At 40.3% G+C, this 24,377-nt stretch overlaps 1 protein-coding gene across 9 annotated transcripts in view; it reads left to right on the forward strand.

Moving 5' to 3' along the window:
- wdb (widerborst) overlaps nucleotides 1–24,377 on the forward strand; it is a 182,100-nt gene that overhangs the window by 122,315 nt on the left and 35,408 nt on the right. For all 9 annotated transcript variants that reach the window (XM_065216478.1, XM_065216481.1, XM_065216483.1 and 6 more), the window contains 2 exons: nucleotides 7,087–7,281; nucleotides 7,364–7,554. In XM_065216478.1, the coding sequence (XP_065072550.1) occupies nucleotides 7,087–7,281; nucleotides 7,364–7,554 (386 nt within the window). The remainder of the gene's footprint in view (nucleotides 1–7,086; nucleotides 7,282–7,363; nucleotides 7,555–24,377) is intronic.

The following is a 24,377-nucleotide window of genomic DNA, read 5'->3' on the forward strand; positions in this document are numbered from 1 at the left end:
AAGAAGCTTGTTGTAATGCCCTGTATCGAAGACAACATATCAAGAAGACAGGTAACTTTGCCTGAATCCGAGCGACATACACAGTAGCGCTGCGCTCGAGCGAAGGTGGAAGAAACGCATAGAAAAATGAGCAAATCTAGACTAACATTTGAAAGGGGCGGAAGAGCCAAAATGTAAACAAACCATATTTTGCCACATATAGGGAGAACAGTTCACAAACTACTCGATAAACACGAAAAAGTATCAAACACGTTTCTTCTGACATGGCGTTTTTCCAACTTTCAACTCTATGATGCATCTGATAGTTACGCCTTGCACCAGAACTACGAATTATATTGTTTTAATATGCCAAACGTACTGATTCTGTAGTATCTAGTCACGGCCGATTCGTTTGAAAAATGCATCCGATTGATATTTCACGTGTAAACAACGAACAAAAAGAAGACCAACAAAAAATCTCCGGGCGTAATTCCACTCTCACAAAATTTGCGAACGAAGAGCCAAGGCGGAAGAGACAACCAAAAAATCCCGAGTGTGTGCTTCCACGGCGTATCACCAGTGTTGGCAGTTCAAAGGGTGGAAGATCTAGGGGGAAACAACATGTAAGGAATTATCAGGGCGTATGATGTTTTCTTCTCAATTTCACGACAAAGAAAGCTTTTTTTTTAGTTTTTAGTTATGCATGATGATAGATTACACTATTAACTATATGTCAAGCTTATAAAATCATCCAGAAAATGGAAAGTCGCGAAATAAGATTAATTGTTAGTGATTGCTTTGGTTGTTCGACTGGTTGTATGGAGATTTTGTTTTTATGGCTTTCTCAGTCTAGGGTAATTCAAACAGTTAGTTGTGCATTGCCCTAACACAACTAACTGTTTGAATTACCCTAGACTGAGAAAGCCATAAAAACGAAAAATTAATTGTTATGTCATCCAAATTCGGAAGCGATTTTCCAGATTTGGTCATTTTGGAATTACGCCCTTTTCAAATGTTAGTCTAGAAATACACAAACCTTTCTTCTGCGGATGAAACCATTGCTAACCAATTCGTTCGGAGCATTTACCTGTGAGCGGCAGATGACACGATTGTGCCTGTCTCATACCGGTCGTTTGAGAAAATGGAAGAGTTGCCAGTTTTCTTGATATGTTGTCTTCGCCTGTATTGAATTGAACTGTCCTAAAAATTTTAAAACTTCCTTGAACTTCTGAACATATGTGAAGACCTCAATGATTTTCTTAACATTTCGGAAGTTCTCTGAACATCTGAAATGCTTTCGGCAACGTGGGGCTTTAGGTAGTGATGAAACGTCGCTAGAACTATTCCACAGCCGCACGCAATAAAGGCAAACGCACACTTTTTGCCTGTAGATTTGAAGGCATACAGTCAAGATTCCTATAGTGCGGATTCGTTCTTGCCGGATTCCTATAGTACGGTCGTTCCGGCATTAACGAATACACGTACCATATGGGATTTGAGCTAATTGGGACCAAACATTGATTGTACGGCAGTTTTAAGATATACCTGATGTCTTTGGAAAAGTTGTTAAACAGATAGTTGGCCATCTTTTGGGATGAGTCAGTTTCCGGTAGAAGACAAGTCTGGTCCTGTGGAAGATCCGGAACATCCGTAAAAGTGGTCAATTCATGAAACTGATCCTAGAGCTCCGTGTTTTTTTAGAAACCCCTCATTGACATCTTATCAGAATGAATTTGAAGTTTTATTCGGAACATGGACTCTGGAGACTACGGGATGGTCCACCGGTAGATCCGGAACATCCGTAAAAGTGGTCAAATCATGAAACTGATCATAGAGCTCCGTGGTTTTCTTTTAAAAACCACTCATAACGGGTGGCAACTAAAATTTTGGAATTTCTTTCGCAAGCTGTCAAAAAAAGACAAACATACTTAAAGAAGATCTGATTTATTGAAATTAAAGATACATTGTCCATTGTTGAAAAAAAATTAGTGAACATTTGAAAACGGTCCGTAATCGGATGTTCGGCGAAGCTTCCGTTTGATGTTGGAACAGGAGCGTTGTACGGCCTTCATGTCAACTTTGCGAATGCATCTCTTGATTCTACCAATCAACTGTTTGCAATTCGTGGCTCTCCAGTTATTTTTGTACACCAAGGAGCTCAAAACCCCGAAGAAATCTTCGATTGGGCGACACTGAGGCAGATTTGTCGGGTTGTGGTTTTTGGGTACACATGGGATCGAATGGGTATTCAGGAACGATTGTGTTTTTTTGGCGTAATGCGATGACGCTTTATCCGGCCAAAACACAGCATGATGTTTTTGTAGAAACGGGATCAAAATTTTCTTCAAACATTCGTTCTGGTACACATATTGATTGATTGCCAAACCAGAGGGCTTGAACCATGGCTAAGAAATGCCTTTCTCGGAAATTTTTGCGTCCATAATTTTGGCTGGTCTTCCACTACCTTGCTTGCGAGCAGTTGTTGGGGATCTTAGGATATGGTAAACAGTCGAAGCCGCAACATTTTCGCTTTTAAAATGTTGTACCGTATACTTTTTGCCGAGATTTCTGTGCAGTTCGCAGCTCGCGAAATACTTCTTGTTTCGACGGCATTTTGAGCAAAACTGAGCAAGCATAAACAAAACAGAAAATACTAGCAGAAAGAGGAGAGAGAGCTAACACATACACACTCTTATTTCTCTCTGAGCTCGTTTGTTGTTGAGCATAGAGGTCTCGAAAACATTCCAAAATTTTAGTTGCCACCCGTTAGACGTCTTATCACAATAAATTCGGAGTTGTGACCAGAAAATTTATACTGATGACCACGGAATGGTCTACTAAAAAATCCGGAACATCCGTAAAAGTGGTCAATTTATTAAGCTGATCCTAGAGCTCCTCGTTGTTTTTCGAAACCACTCATACTTCGAAAAAAATACGGAGTACTTGGATCAGTTTCATAAGACCAGAAGACCATCCACTGCACAATGGTCCCAAAGCCGTACTTAGCAAGACAAAAATGTCTGCGCCCAAACTGTCAGTTTTAGGTATATAGTGTCTTGGGGAAAGTTTCAATAATTTTTTGGCCGATCTTTTTATGTGAGTGAAAATAGGGTGGTCCATAAAACTGGTGAATTGAAAATCCAAACGTTTTTTTTATTATTATTTGAGATAGACCAATGCAAGGTTCTAAAAAGTTGTAGAACAATCAATTCAAAGCAACTTTGCTCAATACACCTAAATTCCATCTCTTATGGTTCATGAGTTATGATTTTTTTTTTCAAAGCAGCTTAGGGTGGCTCCTAAAAACAGATATCTTTTCATATGTTCATTTCTCGTAAAAACTTTGTTCTGCTTAACTTTTGATAGGGCTTATTTTTGCTAAAGCATCCAGGTTACTATATTTTTTGATTAGAAAGTAAATGGAGATTTTATCTAAATCTCTAAATGGAGCAAACTGAATTTCAAATTTTTGAATCCTCGTTTTTCTTAATTTTTGGTGAAAAAACTCAGCGAGCTTTTTTGTTTAAAGTATTTGATTTTATTTAAAAAAAGTCAAACTAACCATAAATTTTCAAATAAAGGAGATATCAACTTAGTTGCTGCAGCAAAAATATGCGTAACTATCTAAAACTATTTTTTTACGATAATAAACGTAAAAAAATATTTAAAGAAAGCCGATTTTCTGGGGACCACCCTAACCTGTTTTTTTTTTTTTAATAATCATAACTCATGAACCGTAAGAGATAGAAGTTGGGTGTCTTGAACAAAGTTGCTTTAAATTGATTGTTCTACAACTTTTTAAGACACTGTATTGGTCTCTCTCAAATAATAAAAAAAAGTTTGTATTTTTAATACACCAATTTTATGGACCACCCTAATTTCACTAACATAAAAATATCGGTCAAAAAATATGAAGAAACTTTCCCGAGGACACTATATACCTAAAACTGACGGTTTGAGCGCAAACATTGTTGTTTTCCTAAATGCGGCTTTGGGACCATTGTGCACTGGTCCCTAGGGTCAATTTTCTGGTCATAACATCAAATTCATTCTGATAACACGGCAATGAATGATTTTGAAAAAAGTGGACCTCTAAGCTCAGTTTCAAGAACTGAAATTTTTTATGGATGTTCTGGATCTGCCTGGTGAACCATCTCATTGTCCAAAGGGTCCATTGGCCGGTCACAAACTCCCATTTTATTCTAATGAGACATCTATGAGTGATTTCGGAAAATCAGAAGAGCTCTAGGATCAGTGTTATGAATTTACCACTTTAAGGGATGATTTTGATCCTCTGAGGGTCATTTCGTGGACCCAAGGATAAATTTTCGATCACAACTCCGAGTTAATATTGATAGGATTTCAATGGGTGGTTTTGAAACAAAAAAACTTTAAGCTCTAGGATCAGTTTCATGAATTGACCACTTTAACGAATGTTCCGGATCTTCTAGTGAACCACCCAAATGTCCACAGCGTCCATATTCCAGTCACAATTGCGAATTTATGCTGAAAAACGTCTATGAGCAGTTTCGAAAAAAACACGGAGCTCTAGGATCAGTTTCATGAATTGACCACTTTTACGCATGTTCCGGATCTTCCAGTGAACCATCCCGTGGTCCCCAGGGTTCTTTTCCGGTCATAGCTCCGAATTTATCCTGATAAAATGTCTATGAGTGGTTTAGAAAAAAAAAACACGGAGCTACAGGATCAGTTTCATGAATTGACCACTTTTGCGGATGTTCCGGATCTTCCGGTGAGCAATCCCGTTGTCCCCAGGGTTCATTTTCCCGGGTTCAACTCCGAATTATTTCTGATAAGACGTCTATGAGTGATTTAGGATCAGTTTCATGAATTAATGTTGGTTCCTATTATGCGATCCCTATTAACCGTACCATATGAATCTTGACTGTACTTCAAATATCCGCGTACATCGTACGCGTTAGGCAAAGAGTGTGCGTTCGACTTTGTACTGTCACATTAATGGCCTTTCGCTCATTTTCAACTTCTATTCAATTTTCATACTGCCGAACTCTAATGGAACTATCTACCTACCCTCTTCTAAAATCATTCTCTAGCTAATAAATTATCACACTAAAGCTTCATGTGATAGTATTTCCAACCAACTCTGAACTTCTTGAGATTACCCGCTACTTTTCTAAGAGTAATAGAACTGAACTCTTCCTGAAATTTCCCTATTTTTGAAACTTACCAAGCTTCTGTCAAATGCTACCGCATTTGGCTGATGTTCATGGATGTTCCTAAAGTTCTCGGATCTTTCCTTAAGTTCCATGGACTACTGATACAGTTCTTGAAATGTTTCTGAAGATCTCTGCACTTATGTAAAGTTTTCGAAGTTTTTTTTTCAGATATTTCTGGAACTTTTTTAAGCTCCCGCAATTTTCTTCGAGTCAAAAAAGAATAATTAATATAGTTCTATAGTTTCACTGAAGTCCTCAAGATTTTTCTGAAATACTCAAGCCATTTTGAAGTTCATAGAACTGCCCATCAACGACTCTAATTCATAACTTCTTTGGCAGTTCCACAACTCCAAGACTCTTTCGACTTCCAACGGATGTACTAAACTTGCTCTGGAGACCTTTTGAATGCGTCCTGAGCGTTATAAAATTTGCTAGACATGCCTTTGAGATCCTCCGAACTTACCACGCAGAATCAATTCCCTTATAAACGAGTGAAAGATACCCGAAATTATGTAACCATAACACATAAAAGTTGAGATGATATGCAGAATAGGTTGTTAAGTATTTCTTATGGTTATTGTCTATGGGAGTTGTGCCTTGTTCTAAATATGCTTTGATGTCCCTTTAGCCCCTTCGAAATATTGTTTAGAAAATTTTCGCTCAGAGTTTAAAAGAACTTGCACTGACACACACAGTAACTATTTGTCATCTTAATTTTCCAAAGAACTGCTCATGATTTAAAGCAAGGGAAAATATTTGAGAGTTATGCATGCATTTTATCCTCCAACAATTTTACCAGTTTATTTTTGTCCATTCGACCTTTTGTGCATTCGACCTTTTGTTTATTCCACCTTTTGTCCATTTCGAACATTTGTCCACTTTATTCAATTCGGCATTGGTTCATTCGACCTTTTGTCCATTCGACCTTTTGTCCTACAACCCATCTAAACTTGCTTTGGAGACCCCTTTGAACTCGACTATAAGACTCTTGGAGACTACCCCTGAAGCTGCCCTACGCTTTTTGGAATTGTCCTGGATGTCCTTTGTACTTGCTAATAAGTCTTCTATGCTCGTGCTCTGGAGATTGTCCTGAAGGGTTGTAGGACATAAGGTCGAAGGGACAAGAGGTCGAATGACAGAAAGTTAAATGTTTAAAAGGTCGAATGGACAAAATGTTGAGTGGATCAAATGTCGAATGAACAAAAGGTCGAAGTGGACAAAAGGCGAAAATGGACAGAAGGTTGAAATAGACGAAAGGTCGAATGGATAAAAGTTCGAAATGGAAAAAAAAGGTCGAAATAGATAAACTGGCAGTTCTTTGAAAAATTAAGATAGCAAATAGTTGCGTATTACTGCCTTCCTCTAAAATATGTTCGTTCTCTAAATCATGAACAGTTTATTGGAAGCATTTGCATAGTATTTTTTAAGTTCTTTAAAACTCTGAGCGAAAATATTCTTGACACTATTTTGTCAATTTTAATGTTGGTTTTTTTTTTAATTTTGTCCATTTCGACTTTTTTCCAATCGACCTTTTGTCCCTCTAAAGTTCAGTTCGACCTTTTGTCCATTCGAGCTTTTTTCATAGATCCGAATGTCGAATTGGACTCCATCAAATTGTCAGGACTTTGGTGAACTCGATGTTCCCGAAATATCAACATTTTCGTAGTTCTTAATCTTGTCTTTTTTTTCAAATCGGATTCTGGTTTGAAAAATCCAGGACTAGATAAAAATTCCGTAACTTGAGAAAATTTCCTTCAAATCCATTGTTCAAGCTTTTGAGACATTCTTAAGCGTTTTCTGAGGCCTTCAATACAATTTCCCAGCTCCCGGGACAGCGAAATGGAGCTTCATCAAATTGTATTTTTTTAGAGATGCATTCACTAACCCTCTCGCATTCTTCTCCTTCCAGATATCTGTGAACCTATTTCGAACGCTCCCGCCTAGTGAAAACCCGGACTTTGACCCGGAGGAGGACGACCCGACGCTCGAGGCATCCTGGCCCCATCTGCAGCTGGTGTACGAGGTATTCCTACGCTTCCTAGAATCGGCCGACTTCCAGGCGACCTTCGGCAAGAAGGTGATCGACCAGAAGTTTGTGCTGCAGGTCTGTATCAACAAAAAATCGCCTCCTTCGGCCGTGCAGTACTGACAATTTCCCGTTTCTTTCTTTTCCCTCATTCCCGTAGCTATTGGAACTATTCGATTCCGAGGATCCGAGAGAGCGTGATTTTTTGAAAACCGTATTGCATCGTATATATGGCAAATTTTTAGGATTACGTGCTTTTATTCGTAAGCAGATAAATAACATATTTCTACGTTTTATATACGAAACGGAGCACTTCAACGGAGTCGGTGAACTGCTCGAGATTCTGGGAAGGTAAGTGGATAACTCCTACCTTTTTGCGATCAAGTCATGTAATAAGGATAACCCATCGCTATTGGACGGAGCTGGCTGTCGGGAAACCAATTGCTATTTGCCAGTGTTGACGGAAAGTGATTACCTTCCAGCGTACGTACCATCTTCTCTCTGAAGTCACGTAACGCCCTTGCTATCGGATTTATCGATTGTTAGGACGGCCATGACGATGATTCAACCGCACCCAGACGGGGTTGCGGGTCGTTCTCCACGCGCTAAATGAATAAATAAATAGTGCCATAAGCCAAACTTCAAAGGCAAACCGAAAGTGGAGCTCCAGGAATAAAACGGCAGCAAATCTTCTTCCGAGAGGTTTCTTTTTTCTTCATCCTGCTGGAGCACTTCTCAAGAGAAGAAGAATCGAGCTCGTTGTGTATGTTTGATGACGCTATTCTGCTGCTGCTGCTTCTTCTTCTACTCGTGCACACGACATTTCCACCACCGGAAAATACGGAGACGTTGTTGGTTCATCATTAACAACGAAGACGGCGACGACGACGACGTTGATGGGTTGTTATTCTCTCTATCTCTCTGTGCGACAACGACGTCGTCATAAGGACGTAAGCAAAGCCAAGAAACGGGAAGCCAAACTCTCACTTGCGCTCACCACCCTCTCGTTTGAAACATGGTAGAAGCGCTGCTGCTGCTGTCCTCGGTGTGAGGGATGAGTAGGGTAATCTATACGGTTGCCAAACAGTTGACGTCAAGGTCGATTCTGAAATCTTCAGAAGGATTAGTTTAGGAACCTATTTTGCTATTTACAATACATTGTTTAGTAGTCAAATTTTTGTCGATCTGAAGTTATGAACTGGGCTCGTCAGTTGAATATTTTCAGAATATACAGGGCCGATGAGATCGACTCAAACTTGAGTTGTTTTTCACTTAAAATAGCAAAAATGTAGGTCACTCCATAGACTGAGAAAAAAATGTCCTCGCTTTTTCTCAAAAATCTGCTCTAAAATAATTGTAAAATCGAAGAAAATTTTACTTAGTCTACCTAAGTCTAGTACCCTCGGTTTTCGTGAATTTAAGTGAAGGAAACTCAAATTTGAGTTGGTTTAATCGGTCGTGTAAAATTAGCGTCTTGGACTGTTAAGAGCACTAAAGCTCGTTTGTAACTTCTCCCAATTTTTTAGTTCAAATATTGGCAAAGAGTGGCTACAAATTTAATAAAATAACAAGTCTAGTTTGTGGGTTTCCACAATTTGTACAGGTTAGGTGCATATGATAGCACCATTAGACACTTGAAGTTTACTGCCCATAATCGCATATCAATCCCATATGGATAGGAAATCAAGCAAAGATGGGACTGATATACGATTATGGGTAGTTTAGCAGCAGATCATAAAGGTTAATGTCCGAAGAATTATAAAGTTCAGACTCCTTACAGAGTCGGTTGGGATTTACTCGACATGGTATTGAGTCAATTCAAGAATACATTAGAGTCTATATTGCTATGCCAAACAGTCGGAGCCCAACAAATTAACAGTTAACGAAATAACTCCAAAAGTTTACCAAGTGCTGTTTCTTAAGGGGTTACGCCTACCTGCAAACTTTCAAAAAATCGATTTTTTTATTGTCCTAATCGAAAGTATATAAAATCAAGAATATTTCCTCAAAAGATCAAGTTGATCCGATGAAAATTGTGAAAGTTATGCGACGTACAAAAATATTCACTTATAGTGGACTAAACCCAACTTGAAACTTTAAACGCGATTATCTCGGAATCATATTTTCAAAACCGGTGCCAAAAATTTCTCGAAATGTATACATTCGATTCGTCCGATTCGTTTTGATTTCTGTTCAGTACTATTTTGTGCAGTCCACGATCGTTCGGATTTCGTCTATCATTTAATTTCGATTTTTTACAGCCGATCAAAGACAAATTTTAAGGATCAAAAATCGGCACTTCAACTTTGCAAGGCCGCCATTTTGTCCAAAAAATTAAAAAAAAAACCGGAAGATCAAGGACTAGTTTAACACATGCTTAACGATTTGGCATGGTTTTTTTTTATTTCAGATGATTACATCACAAACCGCAGTTGGTACCGCAAAAAGCGTTTTTTGGAACATCGTCCACGGGGAGCAGCCGTGCGGGGCACCAGGACCTCGTTTTTACAGCATCGACTGATAAATGTACCATTTAATGTGTGTTCAATAAACGGCAGAAAACCGATTTTCAATATGTTGCGTCGTTTTCGAGAAAAAAAATCCAAACTTTCGCTTTTTTTCGGTCTTGCAGGTAGGCGTAACCCCTTAAGAAAACGGTCCTTATCTCTCTCTCTAGCGTTCCCAGTAAAACCCATGATCTCCGCATTGGACTTATCTCGCAAGATCCCAAGACCCATAATACTTCACGTATGCACCCTAGGTCTACTGGATTTATCCCAAAAGACGTGTGTTAGGTATTTTTAACCAGTCCGTATGGCTTGCAGGTCAGGAGACCTCATGAGTTGAAGCATGATTTATGGTTGATTCGTAATGCATCTAGGCTGATTCCATAGGTCTTCTGAAGTTAAGACCTGTCACACCTGACCCCTAAGGCCTCTGAAGCTGATTCACAAGTCCTTCGGAGTTATCCGTAAGGCATCTGTGGTTTAGTTATGAACTGATAAGATTTCTGTAGTTGATTTATGAGATCAAAAAATGCATACATTTATAGGAAAAATCCACGACGCCTTATAACAGGTTATATGAGCCCTGTGGTTTTGCTCCAAGAGAAATGTGCATCTGATTAATGAGTTGTTGGCCAATTAGAACTCTTGAGTTGTTAACCTATACTCTACCCAAAACGCCTATGCACATAAGATCGATCAAAAAAAAAATCTAAAGCTCTTAGGGCCTCTGAAGCTGACTCAAAAGACAAACTTATCTTTATAAATCACAAATTTTCCCTGAACTTATCTGGACATCCCTGAAATATCCTATGTTTACCTGAAGTTCTCTAAATTTGTTCAATGTTTCAGAAAATATGTCTGAAGTTTTCGGATCAATCATAGAATTCTCGGAATATCCCATAAATCCATGGAACTTCTTGTAGGTCGCTGAAAATTTCCTTAAGTTAATTGGAATGTTCTGAAGTTATCGGATCGTCCTCGAAGTACTCGATACTTCGTTGAATATCATGCAGCTATCTCAAAATATCTCTGGAGGTCATGGGTTAGTCCAGAAAACCGTTCTAACTTGGCCTGCTTGTTCTGAACGATTCTAGACATGCTCTGGAGATCATGCTTGTCTAGAGAGTCTCTGAACTTTCTTTTGAGCCTCGTTGGCCCTTGTGAAGTTGCCACAAGAGACGCTATGAACTTGGCTTAAATATCCTCTGGACAAACCTTGTTGTAGACTCGTTTACAGAACCTTCTGGACTTGCCCTAGAAATCCTCTGAACTTGCTCTGAAGACCTTTTGTCTGGAGGTTCGAAGACACTTTCGATTCCCCACGAATGTACTAAACTTGCTCTGGAGCTCCTTTGAACGCGCCCTGACAGTTTGAACTTGTCCTACTCACCATGGATGTACTAAACTTGCTATGTAAACCCTCTAAACTCGTTCTGAGGACCTTTGTAGATTCTCTGGGTTAGTCCAGGAAACCGTTCGAACTTGCCCTGCTTGTTCTGAACGTTTCTAGTCATGCTCTGGAGGTCATGCTTGTCTAGAGAGTTTCGGAATTTTCTTTGGAGCCCCTTTGGCACTTTTCAAAGGTCATTTAAACATGCTCTGGAAACCCGCTGACTCGTCCTGGGGACTTTTTTAGTTTTTCTGGGTCAGCCCAGAAAACCGTTCGAACTTTTCCTGCTTGTTATGAAAGTTTCTAGACATGCTCTGGAGATCATGCTTGTCGAGAGAGTTTCTCGGAATTGTTTTTGGAGCCCCTTTGACCCTTTTCAGAGGTCGTCTAAACTTGCTCTGGAAACCCTCTGAACTCGTCCTGAAGACTTTTTTAGTTCTTTTGGGTCAGCCTTAGGTTCGAAGACTCTTTCGACTCCCCACGAATGTACTAAACTTGCTCTGGAGACCCTTTGAACATGCCATGAGAGTTTGAACTTATCCTACTCACCACGAATGGACTAAACTTGTTCTGTAAACTCTCTGAACTCGTGCTGTGGACTTTTTTTAGATTCTCTGGGTCAGTCCAGGAAACCGTTCGAACTTGCCCTGCTTGTTCTGAACGTTTCTAGTCATGTTCTGAAGGTCACGCTTGTCGAGCGAGTTTCGGAATTTTCTTTGGAGCCCCTTTGGCCCTTTTCAAAGGTCATCTAAACTTGCTCTGGAAACCCTCTGAACTCGTCCTGGGGACTTTTTAATTTTTCTGGGTCAGCCCAGAAAACCGTTCGAACTTGTCCTGCTTGTTATAAAAGTTTCTAGACATGCTCTGGAGATCATGCTTGTCGAGAGAGTTTCTCGGAATTGTTTTTGGAGCCCCTTTGACCCTTTTCAGAGGTCGTCTAAACTTGCTCTGGAAACACTCTGAACTTGTCCTGAGGACTTTTTTAGTTTTTTGGGTCAGCCTTAGCTTCGAAGACTCTTTCGACCCCCCACGAATGTACTAAACATGCTCTGGAGACCCTTTGAACACGCCATGAGAGTTTGAACTTATCCTACTCACCACGAATGGACTAAACTTGTTCTGTAAACTCTCTGAACTCGTGCTGTGGACTTTTTTAGATTCTCTGCGTCAGTCCAGGAAACCGTTCGAAATTGCCCTGCTTGTTCTGAACGTTTCTAGTCATGTTCTGAAGGTCATGCTTGTCTAGAGAGTTTCGGAATTTTCTTTGGAGCCCCTTTGGCCCTTTTCAAAGGTCAACTAAACTTGCTCTGGAAACCCTCTGAACTCGTCCTGGGGACTTTTTAATTTTTCTGGGTCAGCCCAGAAAACCGTTCGAACTTGTCCTGCTTGTTATAAAAGTTTCTAGACATGCTCTGGAGATCATGCTTGTCGAGAGAGTTTCTCGGAATTGTTTTTGGAGCCCCTTTGACCCTTTTCAGAGGTCGTCTACACTTGCTCTGGAAACCCTCTGAACTCGTCCTGAAGACTTTTTTAGTTTTTTTTTTGGTCAGCCTTAGGTTCGAAGACTCTTTCGACTCCCCACGAATGTACTAAACTTGCTCTGGAGACCCTTTGAACACGCCATGAGAGTTTGAACTTATCCTACTCACCACGAATGGACTAAACTTGTTCTGTAAACTCTCTGAACTCGTGCTGTGGACTTTTTTTAGATTCTCTGGGTCAGTCCAGAAAACCGTTCGAACTTGCCCTGCTTGTTCTGAACGTTTCTAGTCATGTTCTGAAGGTCATGCTTGTCTAGAGAGTTTCTCGGAATTGTCTTTGGAGTCTCTTTGACACTTTCCAGAGGTCGTCTAAACTTGCTCTGGAAACCCGCTGAACTCGTCGTGGGGACTTTATTTTTATTTTTTCTGGGTCAGTCCAGGAAACCGTTCGAACTTGTCCTGCGCTTCTAGACATGCTAGAAAGTCTCTGAACTTTCTTTGGAGCCCCATTGTTGGCCCTGTTCAAACGAGACCTTGTGAAGTTGCCCAAGAGACACTATGGACTTGGCTTGAATGCCCTCAAAAACTTGTATGCATTCAGCTGGTCATGAAAATTACTAATTCTACAAGATTTTTAAACCTTTCCGAAACTCGATATTTTTCTGAGCTTTCGGATGCTTCACTGAAGTTGATGCAACTGCCCTAAAGAACTTTAATACAGTTTTCTAGCCTTTCCTGAATTTCGTCGAAGTTTTCAAAAGTTCCTACAATTTTCCTGAAGTAAATTGAACTTCCCTGAAGATATTTGATCTATCATGAAGGTCCTACAATTTTCCTGATGATCCGGATTTTCCGGAGGACCATCCTGTGGTCTCCAGTGGTTTTGAAGAAGAAAAAAACGGCTGAGTTCTAGGATCAGTTTTATGAATTGACCACTTTTTTTTTGATGTTCCGGATCTTCTAGTGGATCATTCCGTAGTTATCAGCGTCCATGTTCCGGCCGTAGCTAACAATTCATTCTGAAAAGACGACTATGCGGGGTTTCGAAAAAAAAAACCGCAGGGGTCTAGGATCAGTTTAATTAATTGACCAATTTTACGAATGTTCCAGAACCTCCGGTGGACCATCCCGTGGTCCCCAGGGTATATATTCCGGTCATAACTCTGAATTCATTTTGATAAGCCGTCAATGAGTGGTTTCGCAACAATTGTGGAGCGCTAGGATCAGTTTCATAAGTTGACCACTTTTACGGATGTTCCAGATCTTCTAGTGGCCCATCCTGCGGTCCCCAGATACTATATTCTGGTCAAAACTTCGAATTCATTCTGAGAAGACGTTTATGAGTGGTTTCGCAAGAAAACCGTGGAGCTCAAGTATCAGTTTCATGCATTTTATGGATGTTCCGGATCTTCCGGTGGACCATCTCTTGGTCCCCTGGGTCCATATTCTGGTCACAACTCCGAATTAATTCTGATAAGACGGCTATGTGAGGATTCGAAAAAAAAACCGCAGAGGTCCAGGATGTTTCATGTTTCATGTTTCATGTTTCAGTTTCATGAATTGACCACTTTTACGGATATTCCAGATCTTCCGGTGAAGCATACCGTGGTCCCCAGGTTCCAAATTTCGGTCACAACTCCGAATTCATTCTGATAATACGTGTAGGAGTGGTTTCAAATAAGCCGCGGAGCTCTAAGATCTGTTTCATGAATTGGCCACTTTTACGGATGTTCCGGATCTTCCGGTGGACCACCCCGTTGTCCCCAGGGTCCATATTCCGGTCACAAATCTGAATTCATTCTGATAAGACGTCTATGAGTAGTTTCTAAAAATCCGTGGAGCTCTAGGATCAGTTTCATGAATTGACCACTTTTACGGATGTTCAGGCTCTTTCGGTGAACCATACCGTGGTCCCCAGGGTTCAGATTCCTGTCACAATACCGAATTCATTCTGATAAGACGTTTATGAGTGGTTTCAAAAAATAATAATGGAACATTAGGATCAGTTTCGTGAATTGACCACTTTAACGTATGTTTCGGATCTTCCGGAGGACCGTTACATGGTCCCCAAGGTCATATTCCGCTCACAACTTCGAATTCATTCTAATAATAGATCAATGAGTGGTTTCGAAAAAACCGCGGAGCTCTAGGATTAGTTTCATGAATTGACCACTTCTACGGATGTTCCGGAGGACCAGACTTGTGACTTTGCGGATGCTAAATTTTCCCAGAAGGTGGTCATCTATTTTGTTAGCAAATTTTCAGAAGACACCAGGAAGGTATCGCTTCTAATTACCCTACAATAAGAGTTTGTCCCCAATTAGCTATGTGGTCCAAGTATTCGTGATTGCCGGTTCCTATAGTGCGGTCCCTATTAACCGTACTATAGGAATCTTGACTGAACATAGTATTTTTTGTTAGTAATCTTAAGTAAAATTTCCAATGAAGTGTTAAAAACTCAAAAGTATATTTTCAATTTTTATACATTTAAAAAAAGCTTCTAGAAATTTTACGAAGATCGTAGAACAACAACTTTTAGTCAAATTTTTGAACTGCTGATTTATGCAATTTCTACACAGGAAACAATATTTGAGACATTTTAAATCGTTATCTATGCAAAAATTTCCTAGAAAAGCTTGTTTACAAGAAGTTTAAAAATATGACCAAATGTTAATGTTCTAAGATTTTGGTCAATTTTCAAGTGTCCATGGTTTAAAATACTCCAAAAGTTTGCATTTTTTATGAGCTTTATTAAACTTTTTTGGAATTTTTACTCAAAATTACTACAAAAAAAATTACCGGTTATATTTTCCCAGAATTACTTTACTTTTCTAAAAAAAACTTTGTCTCAGACGTCATTTCGATCACAAGTTACGTTGTAGTGCTGTAATTTATTGAAAAATGTTAAAGACGCCATTTTGAGGAAAATTACAAGATCTAAAATGGCCGAATGTTTGCAAAAATGCGAATGATTGCCCATAACACATAAATATGCAAAGTTTCATGCAAATCGGAGAAAGTCGAGCCTTAATTTTTATTTTTATTTCATATTTGACCCGCCATCTTGAATCCACCATTTTGAGAATCATCTTTCATATTGGAATTTAAATTGCCGCAGCATTAGCGAAATGATCATAACTAAACAACAATATTGCAGTTGACAATTTCATCATAGATACGCTATCGTGAACTCACCATTTTCAAGATCATTCGCCATCTTCAAGGCACCATCTTGAATCCACCATTTTTGAATTGAAATTGTCATAGCATTAGCGAAATTATAACAACTTAGAAAGATCGACCATTTCATCAAAGATCCGCCATCTTGAATCCATCATTTTGAAAATTATTGACCATCCTGAATCCACCATTTTGAAAATCATCGACTGTCTAGAATCCACCATTTTTAAGTTGAAAAAAAAAATCATTGCATTTAGGGGCTGTTCATAAACTACGTCGACAGAATTAAGGGGGGGGGGGGGGGGGTTGACAATTATCCATAGCCCATACAAATTTAAAAAAAATGTATGGAAAATTGTCTACGCAGAGGGAGGGGGAGTCAAGAATCCCAAAAAACTGTCTACGTAGTTAATGAACAGCCCCTTAGGAAGATCGGTTAAAATTGCAATACTCTTTCGATCAATTCGGAATGCCTTGTGGTATTGGGGCAATCTGAATTGTTTGTCTGTGGTTTGAACGGGTTGATATTTGCTGAAGTTCGGAGCAGTTCATAGATGTTCGGAGATCTTGGTAGAATTAAAAGGGCTTGGAGCTTGGAAGTAGTTCAGGGAACTTCGTAGAATTTGAGGAAAGTTAAGCGAAAGTTGTGATGTCCAGTAAACATTTTATAAGTTATAGAAAATTCGTACAAGTTCAGAACACTTAGTAGAAAATCAGTAATGTTGAGGAAACTTTTTAGGAGCTATGGGAAACGTAGGGCATGGAACTTCGTAGAAGTTTACTGAAATTCCAGAAGTTAGTGGAACTTCCCATAATCTAGGGGAACTTCATAGAGGCTAAGGAAACTACGAATAAGCTCAAGGGATTGTTTGTTATTGTTTAAGCTCAAAAAATAACTTCGTGGAAAAACAGGTAGGATGCTAGAAATTCTCGAAACGTCGTAGAATTTTAGAGAGCTTCGTTCATATTCACGAATGTTTGTTAAAATATAAATTAAATCCTCTATTTTTCCAAGACAGATGGTTGATTCGGAAGTATTCAAAAGATCTTCAGCTGATCAAAGTCTTCTTTCAAGGCTTCGAGTCGATCAGGTATTTTTCTGAAGATCATCAACTGTCTCAGATTGATGGTTGATTATGTGATTATGAATTATTCAAAAGATCAAAAGCTGATCAAAAATTTCAATGAAGTCCTCTCTGGATCAAATATTATTTAAATGTTATTGAATGAGATTTTGATGAGATAGAATTTTAATTTGTTTTCAGCCAAGTTGCTTGAAATTAAAATATCTATAACTTTGTAAAATCAAGTATTCCACTTAACATAAAAAATAAGAAGTTTTTTTTTTCGAAAAAAGAGGACCACCCTAGTCACCATCTACCTCAAATGGAAGATTTTTTATTTAGAAAAGCTCTCTCTCATTTGTCAAACCTCTAAAGTGCATAGTTTTCGAGATATTGATTTTTGTCGTGAAAATTTGCGTTTTCGATGGAATAATCCCACCGGTTCCTGGTAACCCTAGTCATCCCCCCCCCCCCGCAACAACCAATCCAAAAGCACCATCCCGCATTACGTACGACGACCAATCCAATTTTTCAACCACCCGTTCCATCCCCTTCTCCCAGTCCCCCAAAGTGTTGGGGGGAAAGCTGCAAGCTCGTTCGTGTGGGAAAAAATGGTGACCACCTTCGCGCACCCATCCACATCTACCCGGTCCGTCGTCGTGATTGCAGTGAGAGTACATACAGCCCAACTTTCATCCACGACGCACGTGATACCAGTTTCACGTTGACTTTTCCTATCCTGGACTCGTTTCTCCCCGCTTTACCCCGCCTCCCACCCATGGGTTCGAAAATTTGATTACCCATGTTCCAGCGAGACTTTAATGTAGAATTTGCCCTCGGCCTCCGATTCCAAAGTCAATCTGCCACTATCAGACCCATATCAGGGAAATTGTTCGGGCACTGAATGACTCACCCATCGCCACCGGACCTCCCCCAGCAGGTGCGGTTTGACCGAGAACGGACGGGGCGAAGGAAGATGGGCAATCGAGATTAGCCCTTCCCGAAAAAGAAGAAGCAGAACCAAATGCGTTTGAAGGTTGGTTGGTTGGCGGTCGACCGTGTAGGTCTATTTATTTTATGAATCAAATCGACTATCGGCTTGAATCGAAGCTCCGTCCGTCCGTGTACGACGAGAAACGGCCCTACGGCAGACAACGGGCGCTGGTGGTAGTGTGGTAGCGACCATGCGCAGTTTTGGTGTGAGCGAGAGAAAGCCTGAGAGAGGCTCTCTGTACGGTTCTCAGAGTTCTCAGGCGAATGTGGCGAAAAGTTCTTCTCGGTTGCTTCTTCTTTGTTTTTTTTTTGGAAATTCGACGGCGTGGGTGGTTTGTAACTCACTGCGGTTGCGTTTTGTGTGGAGACTTTTTACACACGGACACGGAAGGTCTGTCTGCGTCTGTTTCTACTACACGAGTACTCACTCACGTCACTAGATGCTGTCAAACCGCAGCACACTCACTCGCTCGGTCTCTTCCTTTTTCTCCTATTGTTCAATTATTGGTAATTACGATTGATTGGGTCATTTTGTATTTGGCTGAAGAGAGGAGCTTACTACGTTCGCGTGTGTGTTTATGTTTGCTGGAAATTCGGGACGGGTGGTTCGAGATGATGTGTGTGGGAGTCTGTTTGAAAATGTAGTTTGATTGATGGATCCATTTATCTGAATTTTAAAGTTGGTTCCGGAATCTCAAGATCTCAAAATCTTACGATTGGACGTGAAAATTGAAAATTTCATCGAAACCAGAAATAGCAGCAGCAGTAGCAGCTAGAATCGGTCGATGGCTGAGAGGGAGCCGGAGGTGGTTTGATGGATAAGCTTGACGAATCAGATGGATGGTTTTGGGTGGATTCGAACGCCTGCAGATGGTTATTTTTTGAAATCGGATAATGACTGATAAGGGACCCGAATGTTATATGACTGCATGAGTCTGACAGTGATTTTTCCGATACCTCACTCCTACGCTCTTCGATTCTCCCATAAGTGACATTCGATCCGTCGTTTCATTATGTATATTTTGCCCCACCCAAGTAACAATCATGGTTTTATAAGGATTCTGTAGATTCACGGAGAACAAATTCGTTAAGTTAAGATAACTCTTCGGGCGCCACACTGAAAATGGAGTCGACAATTTTTTCAAAATGATGTATCTCAGTCGCTATTTATCCGTTTTCAAATGTTTTAATACCGTTGGATAGGTCACATCGTAATCTATTCATTAGCTTGTTATTCACGCTCCCTGATTGTGTCATAGCTTCATAAAGTCAGGATTACCAAATTATAACAAAATTATTCATTCTGTAGGGTAATTAAAAATGTGTGCATGGTGCATTCTATTAGATACTTTTATAGGTTTTCAGGAAAAAATATAAAAGGACAAACCGATCAACTTCAACTTGCTGAAACGACATGTCTACCGACTCGACAAAAACTGAAAAACCAAAAGATTGATTAACTATCAAACTCGTCATTGTGTGCTATGCTCAATCAAACCATCAAAAAGTAAAATTAATACCCTTTCCAACAAGATAACAACATCAAAAATACATGAAAATTTACCGAAGATGTTACAAAAATAGTGAAAAGTGTGATTTAGTTGTGGTAGTCGAAGAGATAACAATCCTAATAGCTACTTTCACATAGAAAAATATATTTTTGTTTGAAAAAACCTATAGTTATTCCAGCATTAATTCAAGACAATCATATCTACCTAATAGATTCAACAGTTCATCTTATACTCAATTCAACTATAACTTTGATCAATTATAACAACCGTAAAATGTAATTCATTTATACAATTTGGTTTCAAGTGATCATCATAGATCCACACACTTTTAACTTGTGATGCGTAGAGCAGGCGATAAGATAGCTGGCTCTCACGCAGATGAACACGGTTCAAATCTAAGTTGAATGGTCTTGTTCACTTTTTTTTATGATTTTGCAGTTGTGTTTTTGAGATCGATAAAGAAACAAAACAAACTTCCTTAATATGTCGATAATGAAGAGCAGTTCGTTTAATAAACATTGTAAAATTTTGCTTTCCTTACAAAAGTTTTATTGAATCAACTATTGAGCCAACCGAGGAGCCAACTATGGACTATAATTGTTGCCCTATATATAGTCAAATCAACTATAGTTTCGGGTTATCTCTAAAACAATTAAACAATATAGTTATTTTGACTGGAAAAATAATTACGTCTGCTATAATTTGTTCTCCGTGTTATGATTTAGACTTGTAGAATGCTTTAAAACCTGAATAAAACTTGCAATGTTACTTGAGTACAGAAAACCGAATCTCTCTCCGTGAGAAGTAGGATTATAAGAATTTTATAAGATTTTAATAATTCCAAAGCCATCATCCTACTCATCTTGCAGAAACCGTTAGATATAATTTTGCATCGTTAACTGCGATGGTTATTGAACATTTTCTGGTTCTCCCAGATGTTATCACCCAGCACACCACGTCCGGATTCAAGCTGAAGAATCGAAAACACTGCAACCTATAAAATTTAATAAATGTAAGAAAAGAGGGAGAGGAGTTGTTGAGAAATACAGAAATTAGCTTTATTAAATTTAAAGTTTTACAAACGCGAAGATGCGTGTGCATCGGTCGATAGTAACTACTGAACTAAGTTTTTCTTCGTTTCTCACCGGGGGGTACACCAATCGTCCCACACGGCCTTTCCTGATATTACTTTCGACCCGGAAGTGACCAAGGCTTAAGGGTATCTCCAGATGTTGACGTCTTATTCGGTCCTTCAGATTCGGCATCTAATTTTCGCACCTCGTAGCGATCATTCGGCCAAACTCCCACGATCTCGTAAGGTCCAAAATACTTCTGCTTGACTTTCTGACCGACGCCAAACTGCGTCTTCGGAATAGCTACAACATCACCGAGTTGATACTGCTGCGACTGCTTTCTTCGTAGGTTGTAGTACTTCTTATTCTCTTGTTGGATTTGCTGAATGCTTTGATGAGCAGCTTCCCGTGTTTTGCTTCGTGATTGCTGGAAATCGTCTTGAAGTTCGTGCTGCGAAATCTCATACAAAACTTCATCCTGTTTCGTCCTCATCTTGACACCGATGAAAAGTTCGCATGGTGTTGTTCGAATTGCTCGCTGCCAACTGTTGTTTAGGCACTGCTGGACATTGACGACATGGTTGAACCATCCTTCAGGCTTGTCGATCGACAACTTCGTAAGCATCGGAATAATGATGCGGTGGACACGTTCCACCTGTCCATTGCCACGGGGAACACCGGTAACAATCGTATGTTAATCGATACCTTCATTCGAGCAAAACTTAGTGAACAGTCCTGACGTAAACGCTGAACCACGGTCACTGATAATTCTTCGAGGATTACCAAACGTGTCGAATATAATCCGAAGCTTCTTCAACGTTTCTTCGGCTCCAGTGGATTTAGTTGGAAACAACCAAACAAATTTCGAAAACCCGTCAATCACCGTCAAAATGTAATTATACGATTTTCGGGTTGATGGCATTGGTCCGAGATGATCTACATGTAGGGTGTCCAAAGGCACGTCACCTTTCGGAATCGGCTTAAGTTCTCCTTCTGATTTTCCACGCTTCTTCTCGCTGACAATGCAAGGTACACAAGTAGCAATACAGCGCTTGATTTTTCCATCCAGTCCAGTAATGAAATAGTCCTTATCAATCCGTTCGCTCGTCTTCTTCACTCCGAAATGGCCTTTTTCGTGAGCAGCTCGTATAATCGTCGCTTCCATGGATTCCGGAATATACACTCGTCGGTTTTTTCCTTCGCCTGCATATAGAACTCCGTTGCTTGTACTGTACCCTTCGTATTTGCCAATCCAATCCAAAAATCTTTTCGGATTAGAGAAATTTCGCTTCCTGTGTCAACGGTTGCACTGTCATAAATGTTAACCAACACACTCGGGTTCACGCTATCAACACTTTTCAATGTGTTCACTTTCGATACACTTTTCTTGACGCCTTCATGTTTCACTTTTCCACCCGACTTCGTACAGTTCTTTGACAAATGACCGAACAAATTACAGTTGAAACACTTCGGTCCGTCGTTCTTCTGCGGGCACTCATCGGCAAAGTGTGACGCATCACCACAGTTAAAGCAGTTCTTCTTTGATCCCGGTTGCTTTTTCATCTCTTTCTCGCGTAGCTCCTTTTTCCTTGGCTGGCCTTCGTGTAGCTTCGGCTTTACGACAATCTTCTTTTGCACTTTTTCAAAGTTAAGTAACTTCTCCTTCAGCTGTCGAATTGTTTGCGCTTCATAAAGCAACGATCGGTGGAATTCATCATCGGTGATCCCGTCAACAATATACTCGCAAACGCTCGGCTCATCGAGGTCGATGGAGTGGGCGATACGTTGCATCTCGTAGATGTAATCACGTATGGCTTCGTTAGATTTTCTCTTTCGCGCTGCCAGCTGGCGATGAATGTCACTCGCACGAATGAAAGGGGCAAACTCTTTAATCAATGCGTTCTTCAGTTTGGCAAACGAAGTGATATCTCGTTGCGCAAACATAAATTTTCGTGCTGTGCCCGTCAACTTCTTCCTGCTGATCAACTTTTGTTCGTCGCTCCAACCAGCTATTCGGGATATCGCTTCAAACTGCAACATCCATAGCTTAACGTCCTGCCCGTCTTCAGCACCGAATGTTTCAATGCTATCCTCAACGTCTCTGAACGAATACGGTGGGTGCCGCTCAGGCATGAAACGATCTTTAGGTGTGGATGTTCGTCTATTTCCCCTCGTCAACGCAGTGACAAACATATTGCTATCGTTGTCGTCTTGAGCTTGACTATCGCCGTCCTCTTTATCATCGTTGTCATCGTGATCATCATCGTCGTTTACAACGTTGCCATCATTCTCGCCGTCATCGTGTACTGCGGCCTCGTCCGCATAATCATCATTGTCTCGCTTGTCATCCCGTACCTCGTTATTGGTACGCGAAAGACCGTCGTGCGTTTTGTCGAAGTATACGATTCTTTGCGCTATCTCTTTCTTGCACCCATCCGAAGACAAGCCACGCTTTTCACACTCACGCGTCAATCCGGCTTTCGTGAAAATTCCGCACAACTCATCCACTTGTTCCGCCATTTTGAATGAGGAATGGCGTTCTTCTCATATCAACTTTTAATCACTTTTTAGCGATATTAACGCGTCAACCGAACAATTTCTCGATAACTCCTTCCCGGACGAGCCCCCATGTAAGAAAAGAGGGAGAGGAGTTGGTGAGAAATACAGAAATTAGCTTTATTAAATTTAAAGTTTTACAAACGTGAAGATGCGTGTGCATCGGTCGATAGTAACTACTGAACTAAGTTTTTCTTCGTTTCTCACCGGGGGGTACACCAATCGTCCCACATAAATACCGACCAATCTGAACTCTGGAACTACTAGCAACTTTAGAAATACACCTCGTACTGCGGGAACTCTCGAAAGTTCATGAACTTCTGGAAGTCCGGAGCTTCAGAACCTGCTTTAAAATGCTGAAACTTCGAGCAGTCTAAATACTTCGGTAACTCTCGAAGTTGGGTGCAACTACTTCCGGAATTGATGGCACTAAGAGACCTTTCCGGAACTGCGAGAAATCACTTTGGACACTTTGGGAGGAACATTCAGAAATACCAAAACTCCCAGCTTTTTAACCTTTGCTTACTTTGTACATCAGTGTGAGTTTTCCATTGCCATTTTGCTGCCCAGTTGCCAATCGATCTGAAACCAACGGGTATTCCTCATAAAAACTTGTATTGAACTAAACAAGCTAAATTTTGATTACAGTAAATGATGATGATATGGAACTACTACTGTAGCAAGACAACTGTCGGTCGACTGTGGACTGTTCTCGCTGTTCGACTTGATCAAATTTAATAACCTCTAATTGTACTCAACCTGCCATTGCATAAAGGGCCAAAAAGGGTTTGGGTGAATTTGTGGGCAACATCGCCCACGTGCATTCACGGGATAAATGAGAATCTCCTTTCAACACCAGGATCATCAACCGGTCAAAAAACAAGCCACCTAACAGGAGGATGCCCCTATGAGTGGGGGAGAAGAGCCTGCCCTTTATTCACGAAATGTTAAAGACAGGGAGTAGGCATTTCCACTCTCCCCATGACATCACGATGATTTCGAAGAGCTGCCATAGTTATGCTGCCGTTACTTCTTTAACCGGTGTTAAAAACAGCACTCTCCTTCCTCACACAGCAGCGTAAACCCCCATCAACCACGAAACACACTCTAGCACTACACTTTCCATCACCAATCACTCGCGACACAACGGCTTCAGTTCACCAGTACACAGTCTGGAAGGCACAGCACTAGCTCCTCACCGACCGAATCAACTCGCGAACAACACCGATATCATAACCGACAACTTTAACGACTGAAAAAATAAGCTAAACCTTGAATACAGTAAACCCCCAAAAATGCGGATAGTAGCGAAAATGGAAACCACGTAAACGATGTCCATACTAAGTAAGATTTAACTTAATTGGTTACAACATGGAATATATCGAGATCCTCACCAGATAGAAAGTTGCTGTCTTTGGC

This window comes from Ochlerotatus camptorhynchus, unplaced genomic scaffold, assembly GCF_037179485.1.
Source record: "Ochlerotatus camptorhynchus isolate MF236.1 unplaced genomic scaffold, CSIRO-AGI_Acam_v1.1 ptg000063l, whole genome shotgun sequence".
Lineage (NCBI taxonomy): Eukaryota > Metazoa > Arthropoda > Insecta > Diptera > Culicidae > Ochlerotatus > Ochlerotatus camptorhynchus.